Below are 15,383 nucleotides of genomic sequence, written 5' to 3'. Positions count from 1 at the left end.
TCCCTTATAAAGGCTCCCATTCTACACTCAAAGCTTTCAAAAGCAGAGCTGTTCTCAGGTGCCACAAATTTTATTAGTTTAAAAACTCTGTGCACTCCTCTAACACAAAATCCTGGACTGCAGGGTTTAAGGAGCCCATTCCTGCCTGACCACCTTAAATATTTGTGGTTAGATCTGGCAGCTCCCATGAAACCAAGCACACACACTGACATTCTGGTGCAAGCTCCCTGTCTGGAACTGCACACTGCCCTGGGAGCAGGGAATTCAGGCAAGCACCACTGCATAATTAGACTGACACACAATCAACCTTTTCATTTTAGACAAAAAAAAAAAACAAACCCAGGAGAAAACCCTTTTGCCCCCTGAAATGCACCCAGCAGACAGGCAAGATGACAAGCCTGTGGTGACAGGATTTTGTTGCTGAGTTCCCCTGTCCTGACACAGTGTGACAAGAAATTGTGACATGTCCCACTGTGGCTCTGTTGTCCCCACAAAGCCCCTGACACAGGAGAGTGCTGAGCAGACCTGGCTGATAAAGGAGGATGCAAATCTCAGCGAGGATTACCTGTAAAATTTCTCCCACAGCAAAAAAAGTCACTGACAGAATTCATCACACAGGACTTCAGTGAAAGAAACAGTTCAAGTTTTGAGGAAGAGTAGAAATTCTCCACAGCCTGCTTTGCCAACAAAGCAAACTTCTGCTTTCCTAACAGAAATCCCAAAACCTGACATAGGAGGAGCTTCAGCAACTCGGCCAATAACCTCTGCTAGAACGGGCTGTGAGGATCACTGCAGCCAACTTATCCTCCTGTACCACTGACAGTAAATTTGCATTTTATCATGAAACTGTGAACTACTTCATGTTGGAAGTACTGCCTGGCCTGGGAGAAACCAAAGGGTCCCCACAAGATGCCTGTGAAGATGGCACACACATTCCTGCTTACACCCCAATTAATATCCTCCAAAATATGGGCACTATAACCCAGCTCAGTGAGAGCAGACCCAGAGACCACAGACAAGCCCAGAGACTTCCTGAGTGTTCACACAGCCACCAGTCATTAAACGTTTCAATGAGTTCCTCTCAATTTGATGGCAAGTAAGAGGCTTTTTGGAACCTACTTTGAAATATTTCAGCAATTTTATTCATTGCAAACAATGCTGTAAAAACTAAAAACTGAAACTGCTATTTCAGTTGTTTTTTTTCTTGTAATAGAATGGCTCTCGAAACCAAATATCAGAGGAAATAACAAAGAAGCTTTTACACCAATGGAAAAAAATCTTCCCTTGTTATATCTATTGCTCAATCACAGCAGGGCAGTGATAATGACAGGGCATCAGGAAGTGAGAAACTAGAAAAGAATGACACTGATTTGATCAGCTTCATTTGGTTTCAGTTAAATGAAACAAAATGGGAACATATCTGAAATAAGACTTTCAGGCTGAACTTATTTCAGGCTGGACAGCTTTTAAAAATGCTGCAGTTCACTTACAAATAAATATTATGGAAATAAATCAGTGTTTTATGACACACTGATCTCTAAAAATAACCAAGTTGTGTGTGACCTGTTTGCTATTGCCTTCACTGTGAGATTTCCATTCAGGAAAAAGGAAAGCAAAGCCAACAAAATATTCAAGCTGAATTACTGATGACTAAATTACTCTCCTAAGCAAAGAATCAAAGCAGTGAAGGCCAACTTACCGTCTCTCCCCATTATGTTCAAACTTTATCCTGACATCATTCTGCAGGAGAAAGAACAAAAGGTGAGCTCACAATCAAACTCTGGCACACATAATAGCACTCAAATGCACTGTATTATGATTTTAGTATTTGAGCTTTCTCCATGGAAGCTGAAGCAGACTGTGGAAACAAGGGGCTGATACATGAACACAGCACGTGAGGAATGGAGACACTGCTGAAGGAGAAAGAGAAGGAAAGGCGTAAAAACTAAACTGTAATTTTTGTAAACTGACACTTAAGCAGGGACACTGAAATTAACTTTTAAAAAATAGTTTACCTTTAACACTACATGGGAAAAATCTAAAAATCAGTTCTAACTGGTTATTTATCTGAAGTTAATTTTCTGCAAGTTTGCTCAAAGCATGCATGGCAAAAAAAAAAAAGAGAGAGGGAATGTGCTACATATTTTATTCCTCTTCCTATTTTTAATTTTTTATTCTTATTTATTATTCTTTATTCTTAAGACATGGACTAAATCTCTGCTTTTGCAAAAATGCAACCCCTGAAGCTCAGAGTTACAAACAGGCTGATTCTGTGTCACCTTTTAAAGTTCCAAGGTTTCAGCCAAGGGGTCATCACCACCCTCTGGACAGCTAAAAGCACTGACTGCAACCCGTGCAGTCACTGCAAACTCAGGAGATGCTGCGGGGCATGGAAGAGTCAACAAGCTGAACTTTCAACTCTGGACATCGAAGTTCAAATCCCAATTTAGGTGAGAAAGATAAAAATAGAAGGGAAAAATCTGCTCTGATAAGACTTCATCATTTCTGCTGCACAATTTATGTGATTGGAATAGATTAAGCCATCTGTGAAAGCCTCAGACAATAGGCAATCATACATCTAGGAACTTCAAAAAAACGTGGCCAGGAAATGCTCTTTAGCTGGAGGAAGTTTCTGGCAGGCCCAGTGGTCAAGAATGCAGTTCAAAAGGACCCAGGGAGTCCCTGGGAGCACACGAATTCCTGCAGCAGGGCTGGAGGGACAGCGTGGACCAGGGAAAATGACCTTCCCAACCCCAGCAACGACCAGCTGCAGGTGGTCATGCACACAGAACATTAAAGGGTGTTTTTTCAGACGTGGGAAGGGAAAGAACTTAGTCTAGAATTACTCCAAAATGAAACAAATTCTAGAGAACCATTTGAATTGAGCAGTAAAGGAACACTAGAGCAAACAGCAGAGGAGTAACATCCTATAAAAGATGTCTACCAGCCAACACTTGATCAAAAAGTTGTTCTTCAACATATTGCATGAAGGAATGATTGCTTCATATCAGGATTTTCAGGAAAGTAAGGCTCTAGTTTTGTTTTAATTTTATACTGCTTTAAGCAGCCTGGTCTAAAGGAACTGAATGGGACAGTTTGGATGAAATGGAATTCACACCATTTTCAGATTAAATTTCTGACCTCAAGATGTGATTTAGGCCCTGGAGCAGCCAAGTGACACAGCTCTCACCAGCTGAAATTAGACAACACTAAGGGAATCCCAGGGCTCTTTGGAAACCTCTCTTTAATTTGCTGGTACCCAAGCAAAATCCAACCATTTTCTCAACTCCAATACTGCTTTGAAATCTGTAATTTGGAGTAAAGGAAAAAGGGGATGGAATTTGGAATTTATTGTTTGATTTTTCCAAAAGGACCTGACACTGCCCACTTACGTCTACTTATCAAAGATCTAAGAAAAGGTGTTCAGAGTGATCCTGGTGTTTCTATTCCAGAGAAAACTTAGAGGAGTGAAGCTTCCAGTGCTTTCAGCTTCCCTTGAAAGCAGTGAACATTTCTTAAAGCAATTCACATAAACTGTCCTCAGAGATGATTAAAAAGGCAAATCCAAGTTTAGCACTTCAGCGTTCCAGTTCTGTGATGTTGTATCATAAATCATAACTACAGATTTTTGATTTAAGGCATCTCTGAATTTCTGTTTCAAAATGATTTTGTACTACTCCATCTATGGATTTGTCCAACACATTCAAGGAAATCCCTGATCCAGCTGAACAAGTAGATTATGAGCAGGCAAAGCATAAGGAAGACAGACATGAACTTCAAAGCCTGCTCCAAAAAGCTTAAACCTGTAACAGGAATAGAACTGAAAAGAGTTATTTTACTGACATAGGAAACCTGTCCTGTTCATATCAGTCTTGCAGCCAGTAACTTGATTTAATTTTGAATGACAGTAATGGACAAAGTTTTTGACTGAAATTGTTGCTTTTGCTCTGAAGCATTTCATTTAAATGACATTCACCATCTCCAGACAAAGCTGCATTACTCTGTCCTTCCTTCTTACCACAACATCAATACCGTTGTTTTCTCCATGAAAAAGTCTAGAGAAATGTGGAATGAACCTACCAAGGCTTCAAAGCATTGACTCCACCACTCATTGCCTTGGGAGTCACACACTGGTTTGGGTTGGAAGGGATTGAATCCCCCCCAGTGCCACCCCTGCCATGGCAGGGACACCTCCCACTGCCCCAGGCTGCTCCCAGCCCATCCAGCCTGGCCTTGGGCACTGCCAGGGATCCAGGGGCAGCCACAGCTGCTCTGGGCACCTGTGCCAGGGCCTGCCCACCCTCCCAGGGAGGAATTTCTCCCCAATATCTCATCTAACCCTGCCCTCCTTCAGCTTAAGGCCTTTCCCCCTTGTCCTGGCCCTACAATAAATGTGCACACACTACACAGGACAATCAGAGCAGAGTCAGGGAAGAAAAGCTTTTCTAGCCTCCCACCTGCTTAAAGAAATTACATAAAGTCACTGTACACAACTTAAGAATCCTAATTTGTAATTGCTAATCTGGAAATGAAGCCAGTTTTCTCACCGATATTTTTTTTTCTTCCACTGCAGAGGCACACTGGTTCATTATTGCAGGGCTGCCCAAGAGGGGGGAACTGCTGGCATTGTGTTTCTTCTTTAAAAAAAGAACAAAATCACTTTAAAAAATGGAAATATGATTGTGAAATCAGAAAGCCACTTGCTAAATTTTTTAGCTGGGCAGATTAAACCCCATAAAAATATATATGGGGAGAATGCAGTATACTAAGATGTTGCAAATTATCAAATACATGCCAATACATACATATATAATGTAATATATATTATTTTATTAAACTATATATAGTATATATAATATATACCACTTATATGATACGATATTCATTAATCTCATATAAAAATATAAACACTAGAAAAGCTACCGTATTTGCCACAGCCTGAGCAGGATCAAGGAGCTCACTCACATCTGCTGCTTTGGCTGTTGGAAGCACAGCACAGGGCCAGGGCAGCAGATCCTTGTCCACCTGCTCTGCCCCTTCTGCCCCAGTTCAGAGGCTCCCTACGCAGCCCATTACCTGTTTGTTGGAGTGAGCAGTGTCCTTGTTCTTCATGGTGTCATACACAGGCAGCCGGTGACGCTTGCCCATCTGGAGTGCCACCAGGTCCTTCATGATGGACTTCAAGGCCTCTTGTTCATCTGTGATGCACAAGAATTTTAGGAGTGAGTTGTCTGGGTGAGCACCAACCATGACATTTCTGCACCTCTGTTGGTTTTCTGTTGGCTCATAGAACAACAGTCCTTTTCAGGATCTTTGCAAATATACTGTGATTTAATTTAGTCATAAAAAAGCCCAGACTTAACCGAGTATCATGAATAAACTGACAGATAAATGTTAAGTGACTTGTCCAGTGTCATAGAAGGATCTGGCCAGAATACAGATGAGAATGAACATCCCCAGCCCCTAACTCTGTCCAAAAGGCTTCACAACAAACAGTGAAACCTGGACAGATTTGTTAGACCATCACAGGTCATTTAGGAAGGGCAAACTGACGTGCTTCTGCCAAGGAAAACCTGGTAAAAGTCTGCTCTTTCCCATTTTATATCCTGTTAACTCTGAAATCTTGCTTGCTAGTGGAACAAAGCACAGGCAGTAGAAAAAGAAATGAAAATCTGGACTAAGATTCATCTTGGAGTATCTGTATCCAGTTGCACTGATTGCCCCAACACGTTCCGCTCTTCCCTCAGAACAAGCTGATGGAATAAAATTCAAACCATTTTATGAGATTTCAAGATCTGCTGAACAGGTTCAAGTTGTCCAGCACTAAGAACACTGTCTGCTGGCAAAGTACAATGCAGCAGGTTCAATTCGAGGGTTCTTGCCTTGCAGCAATATAAAAACACACATTGATTTTTTTCTTGTATGTTCCATTGACTAAGAATTACTTTCTGAAGATTCTAGTTTTGAGAAGTGATATTTAGCAGAACTTTGTGTTTAGAGAAAAAAACAAAGATGTAAAAGGAGAGAAATGGACAGTAGCTGGGCCCTGATGGATGGTAGACAAAGGTCTAAAAGCTATGGAAATGAATCCTTCTGAGCAAGGATAATGACTCTAAATTCCTTGGTATTGCAAAAGGTAAAGGAAACTGCCAAGTGAACTTTTGTCCAAAATGGGACTGCACCGGGCACCTGCTCCCAGGCACTGTGCCACAGCTAACAGAGCAGCACCTTATGGTGTCACTCTGCTCCTGGCACACTCCTGCCCTCTGCATTGCCTGGCTCCTGTCTCACATATCAAGACTCAAAAAGGGTTTAGGGATAAAGTGTTGTTTCCTTGGCAAATAATACACTCAGTTAAATCCTTCCTGATATTAAGGCATTACTTCGGCATGGAATTTGAAGCAATGATTTAATCAGCTCTGGACATGCCCAGGAGAATCTGCCCTTTCTAAAAGAGTCTGGCAGGACCTGAACCCTAGTTTTGGATGTAAAGCTTTTTTTTTTTTTTTTTTTTTGGTAACTGGGACTTTTGGAAGTGATGTGAACCAGATGAGGTTATCACAGCCCCATTCAACATGATGGTGTGTCAGGTGTGCAGTGCCTGATACACACAGTTCCTCCTTCTTCCCTCACCATGTCACTTTGAGGAGTTTAAATTGAAATGAGCATTTTTGAAGCTGATTTGAAAATAATTAAAACTTAATTTAAAGAATCCACCATGGCTGCACACTTGTTCCTGATTCATGGCACTGGTTTGATGGGTAATCGCTTGCATTTGGAAAAGCTGTCCTGGGAACAGCTGCTGAACATCAAATGATGGACTGACTCACATCTGTACTTCTCTGTTAAAGGGACTCCATGGGACTATTTGTTTCTGCAATTTCATGTCGTGCATTTGTTCACGAGTCTCTCCAAAGTAGTTAGCTTATGTTTTATGCAGAAGACTGGCTTCATAATTAATCAGTGTCTGAATAACAAACTAGATTTTTGCAATGCTTAAAGATGACAGATGTGGGACACATACGGCCTGTAAAGCACACAGGGAGCGAATCCTGCTAAAAGTTAAAAACAAAGCAGGAAAAATACACTGCTTTGTAAAGAGGAAACATCTGACGAAATCCCAGTCAGAACAGAAGTCACACTAGGATTATCTTTGCTAAAACAAACGGTTTCTGTCCAGGTCTGTTTTAGTTTTCACAAGATACTGAAATGGTTTGGGTTGGAAGGGACCTCAAAGGTCATTCAGTGCCACCCCTGCCATGGCAGGGACACCTTCCACTGTCCCAGGCTGCTCCAAGCCGTGTCCAGCCTGGCCTTGGGCACTGCCAGGGATGCAGGGGCAGCCACAGCTGCTCTGGGCACCCTGTGCCAGGGCCTGCCCACCCTCCCAGGGAGGAATTTCTTCCAATATTCCATCTATCCCTGCCTTCTGGCAGTGGGAACCATTCCCCCTTGTCCTGTCCATGCAGGCCCTTGTAAAATCTCTCTCCATCTTTCTTGCAGCCTCTCTTCAGGTCCTGGAAGGTGAGTCCTAACTCAGTCCTGAGAGCACCCAACATCTGAGACGCATCCACTGTGGATTTCAGATGTTACAGCAAAAACCAGAAACATCAAAGGGAACGAAAAGAAATCTCCCAATGCATCTGCAGAAGATGTTAATTACAGAAAAAAAATCTTAAAAAAGGAATGCAGAGCAGAGAATATAAAAAAATCCAAATCAAACCCCATCAAATCTTGGCTGTCCAAGACAAGCCAAATGAGACAATAACCACATTGTGGCAGTGGGGAAGGGAGAGCACTCCTTGACATTCCAACTGCATGTAAAAGAAGCAAGAGGTGTAAGTAACACAACCAAAGCAAGAGGCTGCTTTTTGAGAAGCACATCAGCCAAAGGAAATAATTGCTGGGATCTATCTCAGCACTAAGTAACCCCTTGTGGGATGAAAATGTGAAGAAACAGCTGTGAATGAAGCTAAAGTTCCAGGTAGGCAACTGCACAATTTTCTTTTTTTTTTTTAAATTTCCAACTTTACAGTTGAACATTTAACCTTTTGCCTTTACTGGAGTGTCTCCAATTCACTGATATTCTTTCATTTTGATGGTATTAAGAACAGCCTTGGAGTCACCTGCCAGACAAAGGCTGAAACCGTGCACAACAAAATACTACGACCTATGGCCTGGAACATCCCTGAAGTTCTTACCACCCAAAACACTCAGGGAAGAGCTGGGATACAAGTTTTCCACTACAGTGCAGTTAGGGTTTGGCCAGATACCAGGAGGATGAAGAAGAGCTTGTCTTGGCAGAGCTCCTTTGGGCAAGAAGCAAACGAGCTATGAAAGCAGTTTATAACTGAGGGCTCATGACAAGAAACCAAGCCCATCAAAGAACATGTCTGGGAATAAGAATTCTCCCCTAAACAGTATTTTCACTGGAAAACAAAGATAAGTGGTTGCAATGGTTGGCTACAGGTGTTTGATCCTGGGTTCCAGGCTTTGTGTAGTCAGCAGTCACTCCCTTGTGGCACAGAGGACACGTCCAGCCAACTACATGTCCCTTACTACAGATTGTTCCTTGGCTATGAAGAGAATTTATTTATTAGCAGAGGCAGCTTGTGAATTTCCAACACAAACTTTGAAGGGCAGCACCTGGCAAACACTGGAGCTCAGCACTCTCAGGCACAGGGTGGGACTGCTGGGGTATCCTGAGCAGGACCAGCACTTGGATCCCTGTGGGTCCCTTCCATCTCAGGATATTCTGTAAACTCCAGTTTACTGCCCGGCAAGGTCTGTATCTCACTCACTGCAGTCATGCTGAGAAGCATGAACACTTCTTTATTTCCATCCAAACAGAGGATTTCCATAGACTGACTTGGAGAAGCACGTGGAGCAACATTACATTAATCACACAATGCAGAAGCTGCTACAAATGAAAACGAAGCAATTCTTGGAGCACTGAGAGACCTTGTTTTGCCTGGTCTCCAGTAGGTCTGGGAAACACAGTTCTGCTTTGTGCGGGAAAGATGTTGTCCAGGAAATGCTTTTCATGTTTTAAAAACTACACTCAAGGATTTTTATAACTTCGATAAAAGCGAACTGCTACTCACAGAGAAAGTTATTCCTCTGCACAAAACATTTACTTCAGCCAATCCGTGGTTTGTTACACAGGTCTGAACAAGTCAGAAATGGAAACAGTTTTGAAAAAAAAAATCACAAAGTTAGAGGAGTGAAAGTGCATAAAAATAGGAAGTCTGTGAACCCCCCCTAACCCAGGATCATGTTTTATATGGTGTCATAGTGGAACATATGATGCCACATTGGTTTAAAAGAGAAAGAAGTGAATACATCTGTGTATTTCTGATCTGCTACCACAACAGCAAAGCTGGTTTGGGCAAGTGATTGGCAGATCCAGGGACAATGAGGAAATTTTAGACAAATTGTGCCTATGTTAAAGGTCTCAAAAAAGTCTTGTAAAGAGTTTCATCTTGAGTCCTTTGTGGTGGGCTGTTTTAGTGGTACCAAAATTGCTGCTGTGCACAAGCTTTAGGAAATCACAAATGACCTGGTTTGTAGAGTGAAAGGAAAAATCAGAGCTCCATGAGGCGTATACTTGTGGGATATTTTCAGGGTCGCTCTTCTCACTCACAAGTTAAAGACTGGGATTTGGGATTTGAGCCGATCCTAACCTGCAGGCTCAGCCCTGCTCCCTCCCCCCGGGTGTCACCGGGTGCGTGTGAGCCAAGGGAAGGAAGTGACACAGGCAGGAAAACAGAGCGGATTGAGGGAAGGCTGCAGGAGCAGGGCCTGCACACCCCAAACGCAGCACCGCTCGCCCCTGCACGGCCACAGCACGGGCCACACGCACACAGCCCTATTTTCAAGCCTGCCACAGAGTGGAGAGAAATAAACCTCAGGAATTGTCCTGACTGTGCAGGGCTCGGAACCGCTCCAGATGAGCCCCGGCTGAACCACCGGAGTTCCTGCAAACTCTGACATCAACCACTCCACGTGTGCTTCAGGTGGGTTATGAAACACCAAATTAATGAAAATTAGAGCATGATATACAGCTCATTATCCATTATTAATCAGACTATTTGATCACAGTTGCTGAATGAATTATGTTTTTCCCATTACAAAGAGCTCTGCTTGCAGCTGTGCCATGATACACACAACGCTACGGTGGAGTGGTCCATGCAATCGTATTTTTTCATTCTGCACTCACATGTTTACAAACACAGGCCCAACTGCCATTGGAAAACACTTTCATGGAAATCAAACTTCCTACTTTTAAACCATTTTAAGTTTATGAACCACCCTGCTGCTCTGAATAGAGTGGATTACACTATTCCTCTCATTGTAGCAGAGAAATCTAGTGATGGATGTGCATGAATTTGTTGTATTTACAAAATTAAAACAGAGTAAAGATATATTGAAGTAGTTGTAGAACAACATTTGCAATGCTTTTTGAATTTAAAGTCTAAAAGCTAATTATGCATACAGACTAAATGAAGGAGAGTCTTAGAAAACTAAACTTGTTTGCAGGGAAGAAACATTGAAGTTGTAGCCCACAAAGCCATGAAACTACAGACTTAGGAGAGCAGGAATTTCCTTGCTGATATGCAAATATGAGTAAATTCTACTTTAGAGAAATTAAAAGTTTAATTCTGGCACCTCTCTTTAAGCTGAAAAAGGAATTAGGAAACACAAGACACTCTCCATAAGCAGCTCTTTATACAGGACATACAGTCCAGATCCAAATTATTTTGAATTAATCAATCAAATTCAGTCACGGCAGCTCTTCATGACAACTCTTTTTCTCCTGAAAAAAATCTTGAAATCTTGAAAAATCTTGAAATCTTTTTCTCTTGAAAAAGAGTTCTTCCAAATCCTTTGCTTGTTTTTACATGTTGCTGTCTGGGCTAAGAACGGCAAATGAGAACTCGGGGGGAGCTCCATAAAGGAAAATCTATTTTGATGGACTCCCAAGCTGCACTTAATACCAAAAATTTCTCCAATTAAGCTAGAGCACTACAATTCCCGTCTCAGGAAAAGCCAACTTCTCCTGGAGACTGAAAGAACCCCGTGAGCTCGGCCCGAGCCGCGGATCCCCGCCGGCTCTGTCTGGCCAAGTTTAGTGAAAGCGCGCGGCACCGCACGTTTCCCGGAACCCGAGTTTTACCATTTTAACGAAATCCGTGAAAATCCACCATTTCCCCGCGGCGCTGCCGATGCCCGGGACCGCCCGCGGCAGCCGCGGCGGGTCCGCCCGGCGCCCCCGGCCCGAGCGCCCCGCACCAGCGGCCCGGACCGCGGGGCCCGGCGGAACCCCCGGCTCCCCATCCCGGGAGGCCCGGCCGAGCCCCGCCGCGCCCTCCCCGCCCGGCGCCCCCGGCCCATGACGCGGTCCCGGTTCCCGGGGTTTCTCCGCCGCTCCTCACCCATGGCTGCGGGCGGCGGCCCCGCTCACGGCGGGCGCTGCGGGACGGCGCTGTCACCGCCGCGGCTCCATGGCGGCCGGGCCGAGGGGGAGGGCTCAGAGCTGCCGCCGCCACATTCCCAGGCCCCGCGCCGCCGCCTCCTCCCGGCGGCCGCGCTCCGGGAGCGGCGGGCGGGGGCGGGCGCGGCGCGGGCGCTGCCGGTGCGCGCCGGTGCCGCCGGTCCGTGCGGGCCGGGCCCGCCGCCGCCGCCCGCAAAACAAACCGCTCGGCGGCCGCCGCGCACCCGCCGCCTCCTGCCAATCACAGCGGCACCCGCCGCCGTCCGCCAATCAGCGCCGCCGTGGCGCCCACCCGACGGCGCTGCTGGCCAATGGGCGCACGAGTAGCCGCGCCGCCCGCCCCGCCTCCCCGCGGAGCCGGCTGTCAATCACGGGGGCCCATCGCGCCGCGGCAGAACACGCCCCCTCGCCCGAAAGGAGGCGGGACAGGCGGGGCCACGCCCCCGCTGCTGTCACTCAGAGTGACGGGCGGCAGGGAGGCCCCGCCCACGGGTTGGAGCGGGGCCGGGTGCAGAAAGGAGAATAAAACCAAAACCCGATTTTTGTCCCTCTGCCCGTGCTGTAACTGCAATAAAGCACCTCTGGGAATCAATTCATAGGGTTCGTAAGAAGAAATGTTACCTTAAAATTAATTAATGAATTATAATTAAAAAATCAGGCATTTGTTTTCATGTCAAAATTATGCTTTTATTTTAAAAAATACTCTCCTCTTCCCTCGACTTTTCTCTCTGAATACATATTGAAGAGAATTTCTCCTTTCAGGCTTCATTGTAATAGAAATCCAGCCACTTTCCCTTCTTAATACAAGCCTTGTATTTGTGGTATCAAGCTGGTAGCTTTTTGCCCCTGGTCCAGTTTGAATTCCTCTCTCATTCGACATTACCGATCTTGGAACCACTTTTTGACATGCTTTTTAACAGCTTCATGATGGCTCATCACTATCCTTTATCAACCAGTAAATGTCAGTTTCCTTTCGTCACTAATTTCCAATAAAACACTCAATCCAATCTCCAGGATACTCAAGTTCCCTCATACTATTGAAGGCTCCCACTTTTGTTCATCACCAAATTTGATTTTAATGCTTGCTCTTTCTGCCAGGATCATTATAAAATGGTATTTCTAAGAGAGGGAAGAGCCCACCCCATGCCCTGGGAGGCAGAAATTTAGTATCAATTCCCTACTGCACCAGCCCTCATTTCAAACCACTCCATCATCCCCTCACCATTTGTTGTTTTTGCCTATCTTGCAGTTCCTACATGTTTGTATATAAAGTTCTCAGTTGAAGTCCTGCTAAATGAGAATGATTCTATGTCCTTTGTGTAGAAACTCGGTTTACTGAGTCCAAAAGATATTAGAGCGGCGAGTGGCAGCTTGTGACAGGAGCCAGGAGCTCCTGGCAGATGGTAGGAGACACCCACCCTGCTGGGACTCACTCTTCCCACCTCCAGCTGCCCAGACTGTCTGGATTTCACTGAGGCTTCCCCCCCTTTAACAGATCAAAAATAGAATGATTTGTCCTTAACAGCTCATCACTTCACCCACCTGTCAAGCCGAACGTGTAAACCAATAATTTTATCTCTTGATTTGTGGTTTCCCTATTTTACAGACATTCTCACATCACTACCTACATGCAAGTGCCATCAAGACTTTTTTGGACCACTACAGACCCTCGCACATTTTTTTTCTTCCCAACAAGCTGGTAAATCCTTCCTGAACTGGAATCCAACTTTCTACTAAAGTAAGTGCCCCTTTTTTGTGTAACTTGAGAAAAAAAAAAAAGAATAATTCCTTTCTGACTTCTACTGTGTACTTAATACTGTACTGGCTTTGTGCATAATCACAAAATCCCAGAATGGTCAGGGTTTGAAGAGTCCTTAAAGACCACCCAGTGCCACCCTGCCATGGCAGGGACACCTTCCACTGTCCCAGACTGCTCCAAGCCCCAGTGTCCAACCTGGCCTTGGACACTGCCAGGCACTTCCACAGCTCTGGGCATCCTGTGCCAGGGGCTCACCACTCTCACTGGGAGGAATTTCTTCCCAATGTCCCATCTAATCCTTCTCTTTATCAGCCTAAACCCAGTTCTCCTTGTCCTGCCATCACAGTTCCTGATGAGGATCAGGTTATTTGTTTTACTCCAGCTGATGCTCTGTGGTTTTCCACCCGGATTGCGCACATCCTTCCAAAGCTGCAGCTGTCCAGCAGAGAAGCTTCACTCCTGTAAACAGCAACTGCAGAACATACTTAATTCTTGAATTTATGCAGATTGTCTGATGCCTACATTTAATGTAAAATCATCAGTAAAGATATTCACGGACACTCTCCAGGAGCTCCTATGTTTCCAGTCAGCCCATTTGTTTTAAAGGAACTTTATAAGGCCTAATTGTTCAATGCTGTCACGCAGCATCAACGAAGAAAAGGAAGTGTAATTCCTATTTTAGGGACTTAAGGGCATTGCACAGAGAGACAGTGACTTGTTAAAAGTTACACAGGAAGTCTGGAGTAGACCTTTGGGATTTAACTCCTGGCACCTTTTCCTAATGTCTTAATCATTATGCCATCATCTTGTTTTGTATTTTGGTAGTATTTCCATTTTCTGAAGCATACCTGACTCAAAGAGCCCTTTTCCTTGCTATCAGATGTACTATTTCTTCTTTCCTTCCTGCTTCCCTTCTTGTTTAGGTAGACACATCCTTCCTGGGGAGCTGAGCAGGCTCCAGGCTGAGCCTTGTCCCATGCCCAAACTTCCTTATTCTACATCTTGGACTCCACAGCCACAGAAGGAGGCTCGGAGGAGAAACCCTATAAACAGAACCAGAGAATCCTTGAGTGGTTTGGGTTGGAAGGACCTTAAAGCCCATCCATGCCACCCCTGCCATGGGCAGGGACACCTCCCTCTGTGCCAGGTTGCTCCAAGCCCTGCCCAACCTGGCCTGGGACACTGCCAGGGATGGGGTACCCAATCTTCAAAGGATGCATGAAAGGGTTCTGCACCGTCTTCTGCAGATGTAAGAGTAATCTCACTAATTCCAGGCAGTTCTGGCTCTCCTAAAAATTTCTTGTTGGATTCTCAGCTTTGAAAACAAAGTGAATGGAACACTATCATCATTATCCAACTCCAGGACAGCATGGCAGGATATACATGGGCCCAAATGTACCTCTCCCCCAGCAGAGGACATGAACCATGTGAATTCTCCTGTAAAACACGCCTGGAACAGCCTTTCTTAGCCAGGAGGAGCCGGTGTGCCCCCGTACCTGTCCTGTTGCCCAGGGCTAGGCCTGGCTGCAAACAGAATTCCAGCAGAGGGGGCTCTGAAGCCAGTTAAAAACCAGAAGCTGTTCTGCCTTTGGAATGGCAAAATTAGAGAAGGAAGGGGAAGAAGGACGTTAAAAATATTATATGGTTTTAGATCATTACCTCCTCTCAGCTGACAGTCTCGACTGTTTCTAAAACATCATGAATGGAAATAGCTCAAAATTAAATGTTTCTCCCAGTCACAGACCCCAGAATAATCTCAGAGACCACTTGTTCTCTACAGCTATTGCTGAGGTTTTCTTTTAAGAATTTGTGAGCCATTTACTCATTGCTCATTAATTCTGTTGCTTTTCACTTACAGCTGGTGTCAGAACAGGGACTTTCCCACAGTCACAGAGCAAGACAGCTGTGCCAGGTATTGGCTGTTCCATAATGTTTACAAAAGGCAGAACCCCTCTCGTCCTTTTTTCTGCCTACGTTCCTCTACCTCATTTTATGGCACTTGTTTTGCCACACTGACAGGCAATCTGCTTCCCTCAATATCCACCAGTCCACCACTTTCTGCACTGCTCAAATTTGCACAAGCTTCCTCCTTCCACCATAGTGGTAGCTGAGAAAGTTTCTCTGGAGTAT

General features: G+C 44.8%; 1 protein-coding gene across 2 annotated transcripts in view; it reads right to left on the bottom strand.

Moving 5' to 3' along the window:
* MAP3K3 (mitogen-activated protein kinase kinase kinase 3) overlaps positions 1–11,722 on the bottom strand; it is a 35,211-nt gene extending 23,489 nt beyond the window's left edge. For both annotated transcript variants that reach the window (XM_063403632.1, XM_063403633.1), the window contains exons 1-4: positions 11,436–11,722; positions 5,077–5,198; positions 4,548–4,637; positions 1,700–1,740 (exon numbers count right to left, since the gene is read on the bottom strand). In XM_063403632.1, the coding sequence (XP_063259702.1) occupies positions 1,700–1,740; positions 4,548–4,637; positions 5,077–5,198; positions 11,436–11,439 (257 nt within the window). In that variant the 5' untranslated portion in view covers positions 11,440–11,722. The remainder of the gene's footprint in view (positions 1–1,699; positions 1,741–4,547; positions 4,638–5,076; positions 5,199–11,435) is intronic.
* Between the last annotated feature and the right edge of the window lie 3,661 nt (positions 11,723–15,383).

The sequence above is a fragment of the Prinia subflava genome, chromosome 8 (genome assembly GCF_021018805.1).
Source record: "Prinia subflava isolate CZ2003 ecotype Zambia chromosome 8, Cam_Psub_1.2, whole genome shotgun sequence".
Taxonomy (NCBI): domain Eukaryota; kingdom Metazoa; phylum Chordata; class Aves; order Passeriformes; family Cisticolidae; genus Prinia; species Prinia subflava.
This window is presented reverse-complemented; position numbering and strand designations above follow the sequence as displayed.